We start from the raw sequence: 20,659 nt of genomic DNA, 5'->3' as shown, positions 1-20,659 counted from the left end.
GGATATTGATAACACCTCAAACTCATGGAAAAAGTCTTGTATCTAAAATTTCCACCCTAAAAAAACTTTTACATTCCAACTAATTGTGGCTTAAAGTTTTTGCCCGAACCCCTTTTTAAAAAAAAAAATTAGTTGGCTCTCATTGACCAACTTCAACTGCTAGCCCTTATTTAGATAAGCATCCCAAAGTCTGAAACAACTAAAAATGAGGAGCCAATTGGAGCCTAGTCGTATCTTTCTCAAATTATGCATAAATCAAGCTAATTTTTTTATCGAACTAAAGCAAGTCCAAACCAAACATCAACTAAGCACCTTGAAGTCCATAGCCTCATCTTTTAGCCTAAAAACCAATCATTAAGAACACTTAATGGCTGCTATAAAACTCTCATTTCAACTCAAAACAAGACCAACCACATTTTACCCTCAGAGTTGAAACTTTTGAACAAAAACTCATCCAGTTATCTAACATTCTCACAATTCCAAAGCTTAATGGTGGAAATATGAGCACAGAAAAACCTTCCCTCTTTTCCTCACATCCTCTCGATTTTCTCTTCTCACTAACTGTGGTTCAAAATTTCAAACCTACGTTATTTTCATACATTTTTGTTATTAGCATTTTGATTTATCTCTTGTTAAATCTTCATTAGCCTTTATTTACTAAATATTGAAACTTTGATCTTTAATACTTCCAACAAATATGAACTAAAGAATCCAAGGGAGATTTGGGCCGTTCTAGGATTTTTGGTCCTTGTCGCAAAACATTCTGACATAGAGTAATGTACAACTCACTGATTTTGGTTCTTAGTCTTCTAGTATGCAACATATACCACTGCAGATTACAGAAAAGTAAAGGGTCTAGAAAACTCGAGGAAGAAGAAAGAAGGCGGTCTGCTGTTGTACTACTTGTAACAGGAAATTGTGAATAAAATAAATACGTAAGAGGTATAAGAAAAGACTAATAGTAGTGAATTTTGATATTTAACATGAAAACCAACGCTATCCTAACCCTACCTCCCCTCCGTACAGCGGAGAGATGCATGAGATTAACTACTTCTATGATTCTATTCGCTTGAGGCTATGCACAAAGAAACCCCCAGCTCGGTAAGCATTAAAACCACCTAAGTGAACTGTACAAGAGGGCAGATCCTCCAAACAACTAAGACCAAAAGTCAGTGACCCAAAAATGCAACGGCCAGCAGATTTTCACTCAGCATTTCTAGCAGATTCAGATTTTTCTTCCTTTTTGGGCCTGCCAAATGATTTCTGGGCATCCAGGACAGGCATGTATGCTTCACTCGTTTTCTTGAAAACATCAATGGCTGCCTTGTCAGGTTCTCGGGGACTCACTAGCTTCTTCTCTACATCTTCAAATTTGGCAGTGGCCCATGGTGCTGTGCCAACGGCTTTGGAGGTATTTGGTGCATCTATTGTCAGCATGGAAGCCTCATCCCTAGAAGCATACCAGGAATGACCACATGCAATGCACTCCAACTGAATCCACAAAACCAGGGGAAAAAGTCAGTGACCACTTTAGAAGAAGCAAGTTACACACACCCACACAAACGTCAAACTATAACTAGAAACATCCTTTGAATCTAAACTTTCTTCAATAACTACACTAAAGTTTTTCATGGTCAAGCAGAAATTAATTGCCAAATATTTTATTGAAATTAATCACTGGTGAAATTCCTGATAGAATTATCAGTAAATAATGCTGTCTTTCTTCATGTTACCTGTCTTGATAGTTTGTGTACTTCACATATTATCTTTAAATTAATTGCCCCAAAATGAGAATCAGTAGGATATTAAAAAAGCCTTAAATGTATGCATTACAACATATCATGATGCAGATGTATGGTCATGAATTTTCATGAAAACACAAGCAATCTCAACAACAACTAAATCAGATTCTCTACAGCTCCAGAATATCAATGTCACAAACATATACCCAGGTGTGTAGATGATCAACATGTCTGATGTGCGCATACATGTATCACACATTTTCACAAAACACGCTTTGAGGAGAAAAGTTGCAAAGCTGCACATGCACGCAATTCACAACATATAACATAACACATACAGGATTCAAGTGTATCTATTTCTTATATGTACACATTGAGCCCATTCATGCTGTTACTGTTTTAATCAAATACTTTTTTTTTAATTACCCAAAAAAAATATCAAATACTTTTTGTAGGGAGGGATTGTTTAAGAGAGTAGCTTAGGTACAATTCCATATGAAGACTTGTGTTGGACTTTACTCGGGGAACTTACTATGCTGCATCTAAAGAACTATATCTAAATTTTTCCCTAATAGGAACCCAGTCCAACTCAGACACTGAAATAAAACATGTAGAAGAACATTTAAGACGGGAACAAGAAAAAATTGAGAACCTGATAGCGGTCTCCATGTCCTGCTTGGATGATGTCTCTTACACCAACCTTAAACTCACTGCATCTTGAGCAACGAGCATCAGTCATCTGTTTCATGATCAACAATTAGAACATTTACACAAGGAAAATTTTGATAAGAAACTAATAACTAAAATTAAATTTAGGCAATAAAGAAGTAACCTGCATGCGTTCCGACTCATCAGGCTCCTTTGTTGCTGTTTCCTCAGCTGTTAAACCCTCCTAAAATTCAAACGTTTAGTTGATATTTTATCCAACTTGTACTAAATCAAAGGGTTTAATTACAGCTATCCACCCTAACTATATTTGCAATGCCTATCTTAATTTTAGATTTTGTTGCAATCAACACCCTAATTCAAGATTAATTTGTCATTTTTACCATAGAATCCACAATTATTGTTAAATTAATGAATTAGTGAGCTGGTTAAATGGGATGCACTAATATATTCAAAATTTAAAATATTAGTTCCCATTAATATACAATAACCATCCCAAACAGCCTAGAGATTTGTAATCTTAACCTTGATTTTGGATAGAGGAATGGAAGTTGCAAATTGATCTCAACTTAAAGAGTATAAAGTGCAAAAAATTTAAAGGGAGTAAAATGACCCTAGAGCCACAAATGAAAATGCAAAACATGAGACGGACTACATATCATTGGTCTGTAAAAGGCTATATCTTTTCTTTTTCTTTTTTTCTTTCTTTTTTTTTGTTTTTGTTTTTGTTTTTGTTTTTTCCGTTTTTTGTTTTTAGTTTTTTTTTTTTTTGGGTAAGTTATATAAGCACACTGTAAATGTTGAATGCACAGCTTCACTCCCCAACCCTTCTTACAAGTGAGGAAGTTCCATATGAGTTAGAGCTCATTGGTTAGTCTATAAAAGTTAGGTCTATCTCTATCTCACTCCGCCAGGCAAGGCGATCTCTTTTGCACTCTCGCACTCTCTCCAATTTGTTATTTACTTCTCTATTATTTTAATTTTTATTCTCAAAGTCTATTGGCAATGTATCATATATCTGTCATAATATTTTTTCCCAACATTATTGTTAAAACATTTTTACCAATCTCTCACCCTCACTTTCAACATTTTTTGATAAGTTACAAAGAAGAGGTGGCCTCAGGTTCAATCTCACTTTCAACATTATTGAACAGACCACTGCTACTAGTAAATTTCGCACTAATGATTCCGATGATAATGCTCCTCTTTTGGAAATATGTCTCTAAACAGATAAAGTGAGTAAAAAAGGTGGAAAGAAAAGCTTTAGCTGCAACTACTATCTTTGTGCTTTCAAAAAATCCTATTCTAAGGTTACTTATCAAAAAAAAAGAAATCCTATTCTAAGGTAAGGCACAATAGAGAAGAAAGGGAGGACTTTTTATTATTATTAAAAATAACGATATTTCATAAAACAAAAGCCCCAGGTACACCAGGAGTGTAATTGAAAGAGTTACATCAAGATCGAAAATTACAATGATCAAGCATAACAAAAATATTAGAGCAAGAGAAAGAAGAGAAAGCAAAACACCAAGCAAACAAAGAGGGGAGGAGGAGAGATTTAATCTCAAAAGAAGAAAGGGAGGACTTTGTCATTGTTGGATCATCTTCAGAACTTTTTTATTCTTCTCTCTTTAGACCTTAATAGTTTATTTGCACTATTGGTTAGTACTTTAAACATCATTTTATAGATATCACGTAATTCTATGATATCCATTATTGCTATTAAATTAATTTTAGATATGTTCTCAAATTCTTTGATGCTTGTTACTTATTTCTATAACCTAGAAAAGCATAAAGTTTGAGTTGATTAATTATTTTAAATTAGTATGTAACCCCGTGCATATGCACGGGTACAATTAAAAAACAATTACAATTTTACGATTTCAAATTATACATATTTTTGAAAAGAGGTTTAAATTATATATGGTATTAGCCTATACACCTTTTTTAAACCATACATTTCTAAAATATGTAATGAATTCTCATTATACAATATACACACACACGCACACACACACACACATATATAGAATTTAATTGAATTTTAGACTCATTGGTTTTTGCACTCAATAGTTCCCTTGGCACGGAAATTAAAAAATTAGATGGACAAGTGGCGCAAAATTGAGATATTCCTATATATATATATATATATGCCAAAAAATACTAATTAATTAATAGTGTTGTCCCTACCATGGTGTGTCCTAGTTTTTCAAGAATTTCCTTTGTGTAAGTATGTGTCATGTCCTGTGTCCAAACATCTTTGAAATAGAAATATTTTTAACCTATAAATAAATAAAGAAATAGACATGTTTCTAAGAAAACACTTCAAACCTTCAAAGAAGCAATCACTAAGATGGCATTTGAAACCCACCCAAAAAGGAAAATAGGGTGAAATTCTTTGATTTTGTAAGTTCTTACAGATCAATTTGAAATGCATAGCTCGGAATCCATCCTTTACAATTTCTATATGGCTTAACAAATTTGAGACTGTTAACCCATTCCTATTTGTTGCATGATGTTCAACAAATTATCCCCTAAAACAACTAGCCAATTGAGTTGTCAGAAGATAAAAGGAATAGAATTCTCGGCATCAACAACATGAATTATGTCTCCAGCTAAAGTCACTATGGGATTAGCCTTATTTTAAAATATTCATGTGCAAAATGTATGTATTTGAAAGCACATATAGCAAGCCATGAGAATAGCATACCTTTAACTCACTTGGTGACATGTTCAATATTTTGGAAGGTTCCAGATCTCCATTCAGAAGACGTCGAGCCAGTACCTCATTGTTCTACCAGGAAAGGAAGAAAGGGATTTTAAAATAAATAAAAAAAAGTAAAGTTCACCTCATAGACACTGAACAAGACTCTGATAATGCAAAACATGTATTAAAAAAATTAAGATTACTTCATCTTATTGAATAAAAGCATGAATTTCTTCAAGATTCTAATCATTCATAAATCATAACTTTCTATATAAAAAACATCAGTAATACTGATACAAGACATGGCAAAAGAAATTGTCCAGTCTGTCTGGCAGTTGATCAAGGCTTTTCTAAGTGTTGCCACAGTAGAAGCACTCCTTAAAAAATGAAAAACACAGCCAAGTCTTGTACATATTGATAAAGTCAACTCAACTAAATCTTAATCCAATTAAATTGCAGACCTCCTGCACCAACTGCTCACTAAAATTTTCCTATTTTCCCAAATAAATGACAAAATAATGTTGAATTATTTAATGTTTCAATCCTATTATCCCCATTATTTCACATTTATTCGGAGAAATTTAAGGATTTGTAATAGCAAAAACTATTTGTATCAAGAGAAATTACCCAAAGGCATTAAGCTCTCTTAAACAATAAGCCTACATGTTTGTGAATGCAAACATTCAAATTAATATGACTCATATGAGTTCACACAAGTGTTTGTGAACAAATGTAACAGCATACTAACCTTGAGATTAAAGACCAGCTGTCGTAACTTTTGATTATACTTTTGAAAATCTGAGGAAAGAGTTTCATGCGCAGCCTTCTCAAGAGCAGTTACAGCCAGAACAGCAGCATCCGGCCAAGGAAAAGACTTGCCACTCTGTGGGGGAAAAAAATCTACATTTACATGCCAATCATTGTATTTCCTTAACCCTCTGCTTCTAGTTACCAAATATATATCAATTACCACAAATTAGGATGCCTGCATACCTTTGCACTCTTGGCTTGAGTTCCATTGGCAGTTTCTTGACACTTACTCTCACTTAGTTGGCTAATGCCATCACGACGACCTTTTTCTTTGTCATCTCCATGCATGCTGTCAACAGAATTGCACATGTATTGAATTCCTATTAGAAGCCTCTCCAGCCATCTATCACGATAGTTATCTCCAATCAATGCCTTGAAACTGGCTAAAATAGAATAATGTACTGAGCCAGTAGTTGGACCACTTCCAGGAGTTTCAGCTCTTAGATGTTGATCAGGCCTTGTTGCTTCTTCATCCCTTGAAACATCAAGAGGTGAAATGTTCTTTCTCCTCAAGGATCGTTTAGCCTTTAGCTGATCTTCCTGATCAACGGTGGCAGTAGCAGTGGCAGTGGTAGCGGCAGGGGCAGCGGCAGCGGCAGCACCAGCAACCGCACCAGCACCAGCACCAGCACCAGCACCAGCAACAGCAACAGCAACAGCAGCAGCATCATCAGTTTCAATGTCAGGAAGATCCCCCAAGCGTGACATAGTTTTCTGAACAAGGAGATCAATCTCGTGCTGTTTATTATCTTCGTAGTCTTTATCAGTTAGCTTCCACAGTTTTCGTTCAACAGTGTCATATACTTTTTGCACAATAAAACCAGGATGCTGTTTGCGACTTGGAAGCTGCTTATGTATGGGAACAAAATGTACCACACACTTGTGCATTACAGATTCCGCTGGGACCTCATCGCGGTGAAAACTGTAAAATAACTCTCTCGTATCACGTGATTGCCAGTTTCCACCCCCTTTTCTCTCTGCCTCTTCAGGGCGATAAAACCACTGCCCAGTCACCATAATGCTCCCATCTTTGGTCTGAGCAATATCCTACAAATACAAAAACAAACAATTATTTTGGGCACATTGAGAGAGAGAGAGAGAGAGAGAGAGAGAGAGAATATACATACAAAATAGAAGTGAAAGGAGGTGTGATGTAGGACAAAACCAAAACGTTAAGGGGAAAAATGTGGAGTGGGGGAAAATGGGGAATTTCCCATCGAAGTCCGTTTTCTCCCCAATTTGAGGAGAAAAGAAAAGTACCCCCCAACTAAACACTTGAACTACTCATTTTCTCTGCTATTTTCCCCTCCCCATTTTCCATCCCCCAAAATCACCCCAACCAAAAGACTAAGGCCGCAGATTGTGCCATCTCTTTTTTTATTTGTTTACTTATTTTAACTTCTCCACCCATAGGTCTGCGTAATTGGAAATATATATCTTGCATCCACACCAAATTGTGAAATAATTTGTGGCCAATAAGCCTCAACTCAAATGGTGCCTCCACCCCCCCCCCCCCCCAAATAATAAAGGGTCACTGAGTGCAACAAAAAATTTACATAAAAAGAAATAAGAATGTATATGCAATATGAAAACATATGATATGTAATATAAGTACAGATTCCATCTTTACAAACATTGATTACATATGATATGTAATATGAGTACATATTAACTACAATATAACTTGTTAGTCTGTAAAAGGGCAAGATAACATGCATTAAACTTTGATGCACATGCAAGGAATTGACTGAATAAGATAGTTTTATTTATATTATCAACAGGGTGTATTTTAAGTCATTAAAGAATAAGGAAAGGTGCTATGATTTGTGGACAAAGACATAAGTGAAAAGTTTCCACAACCACCTATGGTGCAAAACACGACTTAATTAAATAGCAACAGTCTTCAAGGAATAACTCCTTATTTACCAGTTGAATGTCCTCTAATATCAGATTAAACATATAAATCAACATGACATTCAAGAATGCAACTCCAACTTGACAAAAGATGCATATCAGCAAGATGATATTCAAGAAGTACAGAATAAAGATCAGAAAACCATAACAAATGTAGTTACAGAAAACCATATCAGAATAAATGACAGAAAACTGTAACAGATGTAGTCACAAATAACGGTAAACACTAATTTCACATAACATGTACCTTAATAATTGCCACGTAGGGCTTCTGTTCCTTTTCCTCAGGAACTAGAAGTACAGGATCCTCCTGCACAACAATCAAAGTAGAAATGAAGAAAATAACATAAACAAGACAAAATGGCATGCAAGATATTTTTCTATACCTAAAACACCACCGAGAACTCAAAATTTGTGAATCACATCGATGCATATCTTCAATGTAAAGTAGATGATAACAAAAATGGACACAAATTGTCTTAAGCCATAAATCAAATTGTTGAGAAGACAGATATACAGGACCAAAAAAATTGAAATAACACGGGCATTGACAATATCTCAGTATAAACCACCAACAAATCGGGTAAACCAGGATAAGAAAGCCATAAAAGAACTACATTCATCGGCTACAAATTATGAGAACATGCTAAACCCCCCTAAAAAACTCATAATTGTATAATACATAGGAAATTAACAAAGATCAAAAGGTTATTATAGTCATTTGATTGCCAAATACGGTCAAACTTGGGTGTGGTCTATGAACTAAGTGTCCCATGAACTATAAGACTTTGAAAATTACTCATTGCAAAGCATGACAGCATGAGGGAGCAGCAGAAATATTGAAACTTATATAAGTAGCGAAATTTTCTCTCCACATTTCTAAGGAACCAAACAGAAAGCCCCAAAATTTCCAACAAACACCATTCCCCCCCAAAACTAGTTTGAACTAGAAGCAGCACGATTAAAATCAAAATTCAGAATGAAAACCCTAACCAATAATTATAAAAAAATGAATACAAATGTCCCGAAGGCTGGAAACCCTAGCACTCACCAGGTCGTATCTGTTGCCGTCGAATTCAAACGCCTCGTAGTGGCTCCTCCTCCCTCTGCCTTTCCCGGAAAGCCTAATGGAATCGCCGATCGCCTTGGCATCCTCTTGCGGTGGCTCTTCTTCGCTACTGCTCTGTGAAGGTTCCTTCTCCTTCTCCTTCTTGTTACTCTTGTTGTTCTTATTCTTAGTTTGTTGTGGTGGTTCCTTTTTGGGCTCGTCTTCATCTTCGGGAAGCTTGATACGCTTGAGCCTCTTCCGCCTCGGCGGGCTCTCCTCCGATGGCCTCCGCGGCGCCTCTTCGTCCTCGTCGCTCGTCGAGATCTGCGCGAACCTCCGGTTCCCCATTGCGTTCTCTCTCTCTCTCTCTCTTTCTCTCTTGTGATGAAAATGACTGAATCTTAATCCCGCCAAGCGATGCGGTTGGGGTTGGTATTTATATGAAATGTTGTCGGTCCGGAAATCGTCCTTGACTTTCACTTTTTCACCACTCTGCCACTCCCTCACAACTTTGATCTTTTGAGACGTGGTTGTTCTATTTTTTCGGGGTTAATAAAAAATCAAACCAGATCGTGATAAGGTTTTTTTTTTTTTTTTTTTGGGTAGATTACGTATTTAGTTCCTATCTTATACATCATATTTTAATTTGATCTTTAATTTTTTAATTGTGTTAATTTGGTCCCTAACCTTTTTTTACCGTGTCAATTTAATCCTTACAGTTATCTTTTGGATGAAAATTAATGACATGTCTAATGGCCTAAATAAAAAATTAGCTTCTGTTGATGTGATAATAAACTAAAATTTTATTTTGGCTATTTGCTATGTAAACAATTTTCATCTAATATATAATGGCAAAGACTAAATTGACACGACATTAAAAGATTAAGGACCAAATTGAAATATGGTGTAAAGGCTAGGAACTAAATATGTAGTTTACCCTTTTTTTTTTTTTAGAAAAGATTGTGATAAGTATGTTGATAAATTATAGGAAGTTTGTTTTATATGTAAATTTATAAAAAAAAAAAATTAAAATAGTAAGGATTTATTGGAATAGTTTCTTTAGCGTTTTGTTAAAAGTATGCTAAAACATATTTGTACTTTGAAAACAAGTTCTAAAAAAAAATTAAAATATTGTATGTTGTATGTAAAAGATATTAGCCTCATCACACGCGTGCGATAAGACTTTTTTTTTTTTTTTTTTGGTTTAGTGAAACATTAAGTTTAGTAGTCCTATTTTATAGATGCAAAAAAAAAAAAAAAAATGTCATTATTTTTTATATCTAATTTTTATTTTAAGAATCTAATTTATAAGTAGATAAAGCAATTTAAAAATCAATAGAAAAATAACTATTTTTTAAGCAATATTTTAGTGGAAGATAAAATTATATATTTACTTGTTATTTAATTGTGTCTCTATCTAATCCCATTGTCAGTCTGTTTGTCCATCTACTCTCTTACTTATATAATAATATATGCCATTAACTAGCCATGATAGTTTCTAAAAAGAAGAACTGTTTTCCTAAGGTCTGACAGGATTAAAACGCCACTTCTAGGTTCACACGTCCACAAGATGACTCAGGAAAAATAAGTTCTTTGAAACTTTAAGAACAACCCTTTAGTGTTCTACTTGATTAGCAAATCCAGTGTTCTGATGTGATAAATACAGAAGATCCACATATTATGGCAACTGTAAATCACAGAGCATACTAATCAGGACAATAATCAAAGTATACTGATCAAAGGAGAGTGAAACTGGTTCCTGGGACATTTTGGTTGTAAAGATATTTTTGAACTAAAAATATGAGAATATCAAACAGAAAAATGCCCTTAAATAATAGAATAGAAAGGTGAAGGTAGATCCCAAAAAGTGTGAAGATATAATCATATAATGATATATATGACTTTGGAATTACCAAGTTTTTGAGCGGGGAAACTTGCTGGAATTCACTTACACTACACGTAGGATTAGAAAATGAAATGGGCCGTTTGTTTAACACTTAAAATAGTTATGATTTCCCATCAAAAAAAAAAAATAGTTATGATTCAGTTCATCAAAAAAAAAAAAAAAAAGGTTATGATTCAATTGCAGCCGCTGGTCATCAGAAGGAGACGTATTTCTTAAGTAAAGAATCTTAACGCACTTGGCAAAGATGCTTGATACTCTGAGTGACTAATTAGTGCATGGACTATTGAGGGTCAGTTAGCACAGCAATTAATAAAAAGTTGATTACTTGCAAGCTTCTCTAATCTCTTACTTATCAATGGTAAATTACAATTTGCTTCTTTTTTATTTTTATTTTTTCTTATCCTGCAATTCTTTTATTACTATATAATACCAATATTACTACTTATTATTTTGATGACAAATTTAGCCGATAAACAAAACTTTCCTTTTAGATGCTATAAAATTTTAATTTATAACATCTGTTTAACTATTATTGACGATAAAAAAACTTTACAATCAATGGCTTAGTAGTTAGTACCATACCAAAAAAAAAAATCACCATATCATATATAGATGATAGTAACTCCCATGTCAACATGACATTATAGAATATGAATTTTGAAAATTTAACACAAAAAAAGGTCTCACCTAACTCTCTCAATTTTCTACTTATAAACAGATTTACTACATAATTGTATGTTCACTCTAATGTTTATAACTAAAAGCTTAAAGTACCAAGAAAATATGACTTTAAATACATGGTTAGCCTTGCTGCTTTCATAACCAACAATGGAGATCCAATATCTTATAAAGATGTTACAAACAATAAAGACATTGATATACTTCTTGTAGCAATATTAAAAAAAATAATAAAAAAAATTAAAAAAGAAGAAGAAGAAGAAGTCACTATTAGAAAAAATAAGACTTATGAAATATGAATTAGTAATTTGATAGTTGTGGCCTTAGCGAAGGAAATTCAAACTTTACATATCTTCATTAAAAAAAACTAGAAATTGGTAATTGAGATACAGGCTATTGACAAAAATAGCATTATCATTCATGAAATAAAAGTTTTAAGGGTGACGAGAAAGTGAGCAAGCTCACGGCATTGAAGTTGAAGCCGCCTACTTAATAATCTAGCACCACTAAAATTCAAATACAACCGTTATCATTGTACTCCCACAGACTGAGTGTGGGTACTCCACGTCAATGTAAGCTGTTTAGCAAACTTATTTACACATGCTGAAGGTAGGAGTATGGTTCTATCAATAACAAAACACTTCTACATGTTGTACATTTTAGATGAATAGACTTCAATGGACAAATTGAGAAGAACATAAATATAATATATGAATGGAACAGGAAAAATGAATAAAATGAACACCTACAAAGTTATGCCTAGTGTGTCTGTCTTCAGTACCAGCTTGGTAACCAAACTCTTAGATGCGATAATCTTTACACTATCACTGTTAATGATCAAATCACAGACCCTCTTACTGATGGTGCAACGCGCTCAGAATATCTTGTTCCGCTGATCATTGTAATCTACCCTTGGTGTGAGCAACAACCTCTGAATCACTAGGGACCTCTCTAATGGCACGTCTTTCTCATCTTCTTGGAACTCATTAAGGTCATAGGCATATGGATTAGCATCATTATACACCTCTTCACCTTCTTATTCACATTCCACCTCGCCCTCTTATGCCACCACCAGATTCACTATGGCTCACTAAATCAAACAAACATATTGATAATCTTTTAATTGGTTGAACATAAAATCAATTTAGGAGCAACTCGATATGGTTAAATATTCATCAAGAACAGAAACCTGACAATCAGGAAAAAGAAAATCAATTGAGTTTTCACCAAAATTTTACATTCAATATCAACAAAAAATTAGCTCTCTTTCCTCTATTTTCCTTCAAATTTTCCCAACAACCAAACAAAATACACGAACATACCTTCAAATTATATAAAACTGGATTAGAAAAAAAAAATCCATCATACAAAACTAAAACTCAAATCACTGTTAAGATGTGAATATTTACGTATAACATAAGATGCGAATACAATTTTGGGGTAGAAATGCAATTTTGGAAAGTCTAGGAGTCAAAATGCAATTTTGGAAAGCTTTGGGGTCAAAATACAATTTTGGAAAAGTGTTGGGGTCAAAATGAAATTTTGAGACAAATATGTGATAAAAATATGATTTTTAGGAATTTTTGGGGGGTTAAAACATGATTTTTGGGAACTTATGGGAATTAAAATGTAAATATGCAAAGTTTATGGACCAAAATGCAAATGTGGCAAAGGTATGGCATAGCACACAAATATGAGAAAAGTATGTGCCAAAAAAGCAAATATGAGAAGGTTCGTGACATAATGAGAATATGACAAATTATGTTCTAACACATAGGGACAATTAGAAAGTATGGATTAAAATATAATTATGCAAAACAAATGATGGCATTTTATTAGTTTAAAGAAGAACATGCTTTTCCTAAAATTTATAAAATTAAAAAATTAAAAAAAAAAGAAGAAGAAGAAGAAGAAGAACATGCTGATGGACAATTTTTATTGAAATGTGGGCTGAAAGTTTATAAAACATGAGATGAGTTTACTTTAAAAAGGGATGGACATAGGCTAAATGCAAATGTGTAGGGATCGGGCGTAAGGCTCTAAAGTTGATGGGCTTGAACTGATGAAATGATGGACTAAACTTGGAATAAGCTATTCATGGATTGAGCCCGAGGCCCAAATCTCAACTGGACCTAGAACCAAATTGAGTCCATGTGACCCAAACCTAATCCTTATCTTCCCTTCTAACCCGTTTTCACCCAACTCCTATAGAATCTTCCTTCTCTCTCTAAACCCCATAGTGTGGCCGAAGCCACTAGAGCTCCTCTCTCCAATCATCACCACCACCACATGGTGGTTCACTCCTCGTCAAAGATCTCTAAACCATGATCTAGCAACAGAGTTCCTCGCTCCAACACAACCTCGAAGGGTGGTTTCAGCCCTCAGCACCCCTTCTCTTAACTAAAATGAGTATGAGAAATTTTAGAAGTTGGAAGAGCTATAAAATGACCTAGAGTTTTGATTTACGAAAGCACATAGAGGTATTTAACATCACAAAGTAATTCAAGCAGCGAGCTATAAAAGTTTGATACAATCTGTGAAATTATTTAGTGGGAAAAGAAGATACCCCCATATTTTATGGAAAACCAAAAGAAAGTTTTATCAAATGGTCCCGTACGGGTGTAGATTCGAGAGAATTCACTAACAGAGAGTAAATTCTCCTAATTAGCACGGGTGCGGATGCTGTGACTTGGCAATTTTTGAAAAATAGGATACAAGTACGACAGGATACATTTATTGATAAATTATTAAATATAGTTTTATTTATATTTTCTATATTTTGCTAAGCATATTTTTTTCATATAATGGTAAACATATACCAATTTAAGAGCAATAATAAATAATAAAGTGTGTTTTGACAAAATTTGAGATGAGTTTAGGATTTTTTTTTTTCTTTAAACTAGGATGTCGAAACAGTGTGTTTTGACACCAAAAAAAAGATTGTTTTTAATTTATTTCAGCCCATATTGGACTGATTTATGGCCTGTTTCGAACTGAATCGAACCGTATTAGGCTGAATTGGAATACACAAAAAAAAAATTCCATCACAGGCACGCGCGTCCATGCATATCGGACTTGGGTGCCACGACCCAATCAACGCACTCATGCTTTCCAGCTAATTATTGATACTATACTTAAATATCCTAATTACCGATAAATCTCTAACCCAAATCATTAAATAAATTTGTGCCTTGAAACAAAACCCATATCACATGCATTAAGATTATAACAACAGGGAAAGATATTTTCTGACAACGAAAGTGAAAGAAAGAAAGAAAGAAGTGAAAACAAAACAAAAAACAAAACAAAACAAAAGGATTTGTAGAGAGAGAAGGTGTTGTTGATGAAGGTGAAGGATGAAGGAGGTGATAATGCCTTAAAATGTATACTTGTTATATATTTCTTTGGGCGTCATCTCCTTATTACTATGCTTAATTTGTATAATTAAGTCATGATTTGCATTAGTCCCTATTATTTATTTTACATAATTTATTGAATAAGATGTCATTCATTGTGTGTAATTTTCTACTTTCAAGAAATCATGTGAGAAAGATGAGTTTACAAGAATTTGTGATAGAATAGAGGCCAAACTAGAATTAAAGTGTAGCTAAAGGATCATGCTTAAATGTCTAAGGAGGTGCAGTTGGAGTGCTTGGATCATCTATCATGATTGGAAGCTTCAAATAAGGAAATAAATCAAAAGGGCAGAATTTGAAAAGGAAAAATCTGATTTGAGCACTGATCAGTATTTTGGGTATATCTCTCTCCTCAAAAATCCAATTGACACAAGGCCAAATGGGTTGGAACCGTAACTTAAATATCTACAACTTTTCGATTTTGAGTTTTTCGAAATTCTCAATTTTTTGAAGGCCGAAATTAACTCATAAGTTACTACTGTAAACTTGGATGGAAATTAAAATAGTAAAAGTTTTATTTTCTTTGGACACTTTTTACCCTAGGGTTTGGAAGGGAGGCTAGTAGAACGAATTTTGGAGAGAAAAACTTGTATTTTCCTTTCTCTAATGGCAGCCTAAACTCTTTGTTAGGGCTAGGGGTTATGTTTCTTCTATATGGTATGAATATTCAATGTGATTCATCTAGAATTTTATCAATGATATATTTGACTATTCAATTAGAATTCTTTTGATGTATTAGTTTTTCCATGCTTTCAATAAGTTCGATAATGTTTTTCTTATTGTTTAGATGAATTTTTAATAGTTTCAAATAGAAATCAGGTTATTAAAGTGAATGAGTTTTTATGAAAACTTTTCTAACCGCATTATCAATCTAGGTTATCATGCGTTCTTGAATTGTCTCAGTTCAACCAAATTATAAGTTTTTAATTGTATAAGAACAATTAATTATGAAATATATATTTTCTAAGAGATTTCATATCGATATAGGGAAACAACCCGCTACCTTAGTATTTACGTTATTAATTTAAATAAGTTTTTATTATTATTCTTGTTAACAATCACTAAGCAAAAATATTTTTCTTCTTCACCCAAATTGTTGTTTGATTATATTGTCTTTGAATTTATTCTACTCCTTGTGATTCGACCTCGATACTCCGAAAATTATATTGCTACGATCTCCTACACTTTAAAGTGAGTAAGCAGGAGGAGAGAGAGGGAATTAGTTTTAGGAGAAAGATTGCAATGAAACTGGGTATAAAATTTAAATACCCAAATTTCAAGTTATCTTATATAATTTACAATAATTATTATATTTTATAAATAAAAAATCCAAATAAAAAAGATAAATTATATAAGAATTATGAACTAAAAATTAGTTCCATCAAAATTAAAAATTACATTAACAAAAAAAAATAATAATATCATACCAGTGAATCGTGGGCAGAAAAATATCGTTCGAACGGGTGCTTCTTATCATCGTCCTTTAGCATAGGGTGGTCACGCAATGGAGATTAAGTGGCCTGGTTTAACTCTCGAGGTCTCTTAGTCAGTCATGAAGCCTCAGTGTCGCGCTCATCGCCCCACAATGGAGGTAGGGTAGTCTGGTCAGTAGCCTTAGTGTAAGCTTATTTTTGTTTTTAAGCTTATTTTTTACTATACTTCGTGTGTTAGATGATGCACTAAAAACTTTGGGTGTAAATCAAAAACAAAGCACACTGATTGTTTGCCTAGAAAAAAAGATTGTTATTTTTCCTAGAAAAAAAAAAGAAAAAGAAATCAAAGGGCTGTTTGTTTGCCGAAAAAATGAAAGAAAAAAGAGATGAAAAGAAAAAATTAAAAAGTCTCGTGGGGTGAAGTTCAAAAGAGTAAATTGGCACCTGTTTCTTAAAAAGAAGAAGTACATACATCTGATAAATCAAAGTTATTGATTAGTTTTTTCTTTTTTAAGATAAAGTTATTTGTTAATTTTTAATTTTTAATTTTTAAGTTAAAATGTTTTTGGATTTTAAAAAGAAAAAATTAAATGAGTTTCGGATAGGGTATGGATATCCATGGATAATAAATTCGGGTAAGAATTGGGTATGATAATAATGAGTATTAATATCCGGAAATTCATGGGTAAACATTTTGGGTAGGGTATTAGTATATCCGATTCATACCCTACCCATGGCCATCCCTAGACTGCTGCCTTCATCTTCATGTCCCTACGGTGGAGACTGCTCACGTTCGTGCTCTGGTGGTGTAGTGACCTGACTCAGCTCATGAGTTCTCCCAGTCCGTTGTGAAGCCTCAGTGTCGCCTTCTTGGTCAGTCTACTCGAGTTCGTCTTCCGGCGGGATAGCTTGAGTTTCCTAAGTTCTTGCATTCTGTCATGGAGCCATCTGCAAATATGTCCCCGACCCTGTTGCTTGTGCTCTGCATGGTGTCACAGCCGCCAGAGCACAGAAGCGCCAAACTAGCAAGCCAAACATAAAACCAGCAGAAAGGGATAAAGCAATCGCAGCAAAGAGAAGTAAGATCATTTCAGGGGAAAGCGACGACATTTTGAGAGAGAGAGAGAGAGAGTATTGAGAGTAGCAGTGAGTGTGTGGAAGTTTTGCTGCTAGGTTGTTATTATATACAGCTTCTTTAGCGGCAAAGAAATAATTTTCCCAAATTATGCGGAGTGTGTAGGAGATTCGGTTTGTTAACCGTTTTTTCAATTTATTTTTATTTTTTTTATAATTATAACAAAAACAGTCTCTTAGAAGATGAGCCAAATTCACCGTTTTGTATTTTGTATTTTTTTTTTATTCAGTCACACGATTTCAGTTTGTGCTCTTTTTTTTTCTCACTTAAATATTTATATAAGTTCGCATATATATATTGTTATACTGACATAACAAATTTAACAATATTTTCATAATTATTGAAGTGTCAATTTTTTATGAATCGAAATAAAAGGATAAAATATGAGACTATGACTAACCACAGCTAAAAGTAAATGTTTTGCAAAAATGTTGTAATACTTGTTATTATCACAATATTTTCATAATTGTTGAGATCTTAGTTTCTTATAAATCAAATAAGAAACAACACTAAGTCTTCAACATTTTCACATTAATTTCACAACAAATCATAGGTGATTAAGCTACTATTGATGGATAAAAAAGTGATACCAATCGTGGGTCCATTTTAAAATCAGTATCAACTTGCCATCTAGAATTTGTTATGAAAATATTATGGAGATAGCATTTCTATAAAATAAATAATAAAATATTAGATTGAAACTTACCAAGATTGAAAATAAAGGTATTGTAAAAATATTGCGACATTTTGTAATGTATCTAGACATCTATTTTTGGTTTAGTCAAATTTGGTAAACCAAAATTCACTATTTCACGCACAATTTTATTTTGTTGTTTTTTTAATGCATAGTTTAAAGTAGTTGTCCTAATTAAAAACCAATAACAATTTAACACTCAAAATTTGTTGTGAAAATATTGTAGACATAGCATTACTCAAAAATAAAATAAGAAAATATCTTAATCAACTTCAAGAGAGATTGGCAAAGCTATAGGTTCAAAGAAAAAACGAAGAAGAATAAGCTACACTCTATTTCCATTATTGACTTTGCAAAATCCTTTTAAAGAAACCTAACTTAGAAAAGAGAAGTGAGAAAAACAAAGAAGAAAGAAAGACATTTAATCTTTTCAAAAAGAAGAAAAAAGAAAGCAAAGTAGAGGTCATGTTGCATTCTAAAGAGCTAGAACGGATCACTTGGCAAAAACAACTTCTAAAGCAAGAATGGAACCAAGGAGTAAATTATTGTGTTCCTGACTTTTTTTTTTTTAGCAAATTTGTTGAGCCAAAATTCATAGTTTTACAAATAGTTTTCTTGAGTTGACTTTTTTTAACACATTGTTTAAAGTTAAAAAAAAATTAAAAAAATTATTAAAAAAAAAAACAGCTTTGCCAACAAGAAAAAAAATTATGGAAAAAAAGTATTTTTCCTTTTCCCCTTTATGTTTAGGATAGTTTCATTCCCCCCCCCCCCCCCTCCCCTCTCAACTTTAAAGTTGAATAATTTCTTCCTTTTATATTTTGTAGTCAAACATGTAGTCCCTGTTGTTGCTCTCTTAGTCAAACTCTAACAAAATCTTATGATTCTTAGAATATTTCCTTGTGTAATATCTAAAATGCCTCACTAAATTTTAATGTCCCAAAAATTTTCTTTGTGTATTTGGAGTTTTATCTGTTAGTTATACTTAGAAAGTAAAAATTGTGATGTATGGTATTCTATTTGTTACCTAAATAATACTAATTTATTATAGGTTTAAGTCTTCTAGATTTATAATTTTATCTAATAGAAACTTCAATGACATATGTCTTTTTGTAATCTTTTTCTTTTTTTTTATTTCCTTTCTTTTTTAAAAATGTGTTTATTAAAAATTAAGTAAGCTATAAGCATCATTGTTAGGCTCATAAAATAAAATGATAAAGAAGTATGAATAACAAGTTTTTTTTTTCCTGAGAATGATGAATAACAAAATATTCATTGCAAATGATCGTAAGTATTTAATTTGATGAAGATTTTTAATTGTAGCATATGTCATCATTTATTACGAAAATTTAACTATTGTGACAATGTTTTATCAAAACTTGGTTGTTTATTGTTAGAAGATGATGACATTTGTTATCATTCTTAGTAGAATTTTTTTGTGAATAGATATTGTCTTTAGTAAATAGGTTCTAAGAAATTATCATAGTAAATAGATAGTCATATGTTAAATAATTATTCTAAATTTAAGTACATGATTTTATACTACTTTAAAAAAAAAATCTATCTTAAAATTTCTCGCTCAAGGGGCAGTACCGCCAGTACGTGCCTTGCACGTGCAACCCTTACTAGTAAATAAATAAAAGGGAACTAGACACACTTAGTTTAATTATCTACACTACTATTTAAGAGGTTCCCCTGTCTGAGATCCTCAATTTTGATACCCAAAATACTCTTAAACTTATCAGTTTGTAAAGTTTAAATAATAGAGTTAGATATGTAAAACCAATTTAAAAACTCTTAAATTTTAGCTAAATTTAAAATTTCAGTTTATTCATCTATTTTACTTTTGTTTATTAATCTATTTTCTTATTTTTATTTACTTTTTATTTAATGGGAAAACTTTAAATTTTAGTTTTGTTTTGCAATAAGGATTATTTTAAATTTCTTCGAGACTATGCATTTCTTTTGTATATTAATTGTTAATTTGTCACATATATTTGATTTTAGTTTTGAAGTAATTTTCTCTTTTGGTTATTAGGTTTTGCTTCTTAGAAAAAAATAAAATAATAATGTGGGGGTGATAGGCCCAAGAGTATATATTTATGTATTTATTGAGTCAGAGGCCCAATCCGAGGACATTAAGTAGTCCAAGGACGGGAATATATCTACTTAAGGATCCATATTGGTAAGTGAAGGGGCGAAGTCTGATCAGGATCGTCCAAAAGGGTGGTCCGAGGAGGAATACGTCCTTGGCTGAGCAAAGTCGAGGTCAGAAAGTGTGGTCTGCCACCCAGAAGCAACTTTCCAAGAGATCATGTAGATGAGGATAAACATGGTAAGAGTACAGGACAAGGAAAGACTGTGAAATATCTAAAGGAAAAACTACTACCACCACATTAAATGCTCTGCAGCTAACTCTCTGGCCGCATTAATGAGGAGGTGATGCATGTGCATCAATATGCAGCCTTACAGCTACTCCCAAAAGCTTCAGGGAGGTGCTGATGGGACAA

The 20,659-nt window shown here is 33.0% G+C and overlaps 1 protein-coding gene across 1 annotated transcript; it reads right to left on the bottom strand.

Annotated features, from left to right (window-relative positions):
- Nucleotides 1–894: 894 nt before the first annotated feature.
- LOC142613573 (ASI1-immunoprecipitated protein 3) lies at nt 895–9,325 on the bottom strand. The gene is made up of 8 exons (XM_075785967.1): nt 8,891–9,325; nt 8,087–8,149; nt 6,109–6,972; nt 5,864–5,998; nt 5,119–5,202; nt 2,575–2,634; nt 2,395–2,481; nt 895–1,491 (listed from the first exon to the last, which is right to left on the bottom strand). Exons 1-8 carry the CDS (start codon nt 9,233–9,235, stop codon nt 1,204–1,206), a joined length of 1,926 nt encoding a protein of 641 aa, XP_075642082.1. The 5' UTR covers nt 9,236–9,325; the 3' UTR covers nt 895–1,203.
- Between the last annotated feature and the right edge of the window lie 11,334 nt (nt 9,326–20,659).

The sequence above is a fragment of the Castanea sativa genome, chromosome 10, assembly GCF_040712315.1.
Source record: "Castanea sativa cultivar Marrone di Chiusa Pesio chromosome 10, ASM4071231v1".
Taxonomy (NCBI): Eukaryota; Viridiplantae; Streptophyta; class Magnoliopsida; order Fagales; family Fagaceae; genus Castanea; species Castanea sativa.
Note: the sequence above shows the minus strand (reverse complement) of the source record. Positions and strands in the feature narration are given on the sequence as shown.

What these genes read in the sequence shown, in the direction of transcription:
- LOC142613573 (XM_075785967.1), bottom strand. Translation starts at nt 9,235, where the DNA reads ATGGGGAACCGGAGGTTCGCGCAGATCTCGACGAGCGACGAGGACGAA. An exon ending in CCTACGTGGCAATTATTAAG is followed by an intron (nt 6,973 to 8,086) that starts GTACATGTTATG and finishes TTGTATTTGTAG; the next exon opens with GATATTGCTCAGACCAAAGA. An exon ending in CTCAAGCCAAGAGTGCAAAG is followed by an intron (nt 5,999 to 6,108) that starts GTATGCAGGCAT and finishes TTTCCCCCACAG; the next exon opens with AGTGGCAAGTCTTTTCCTTG.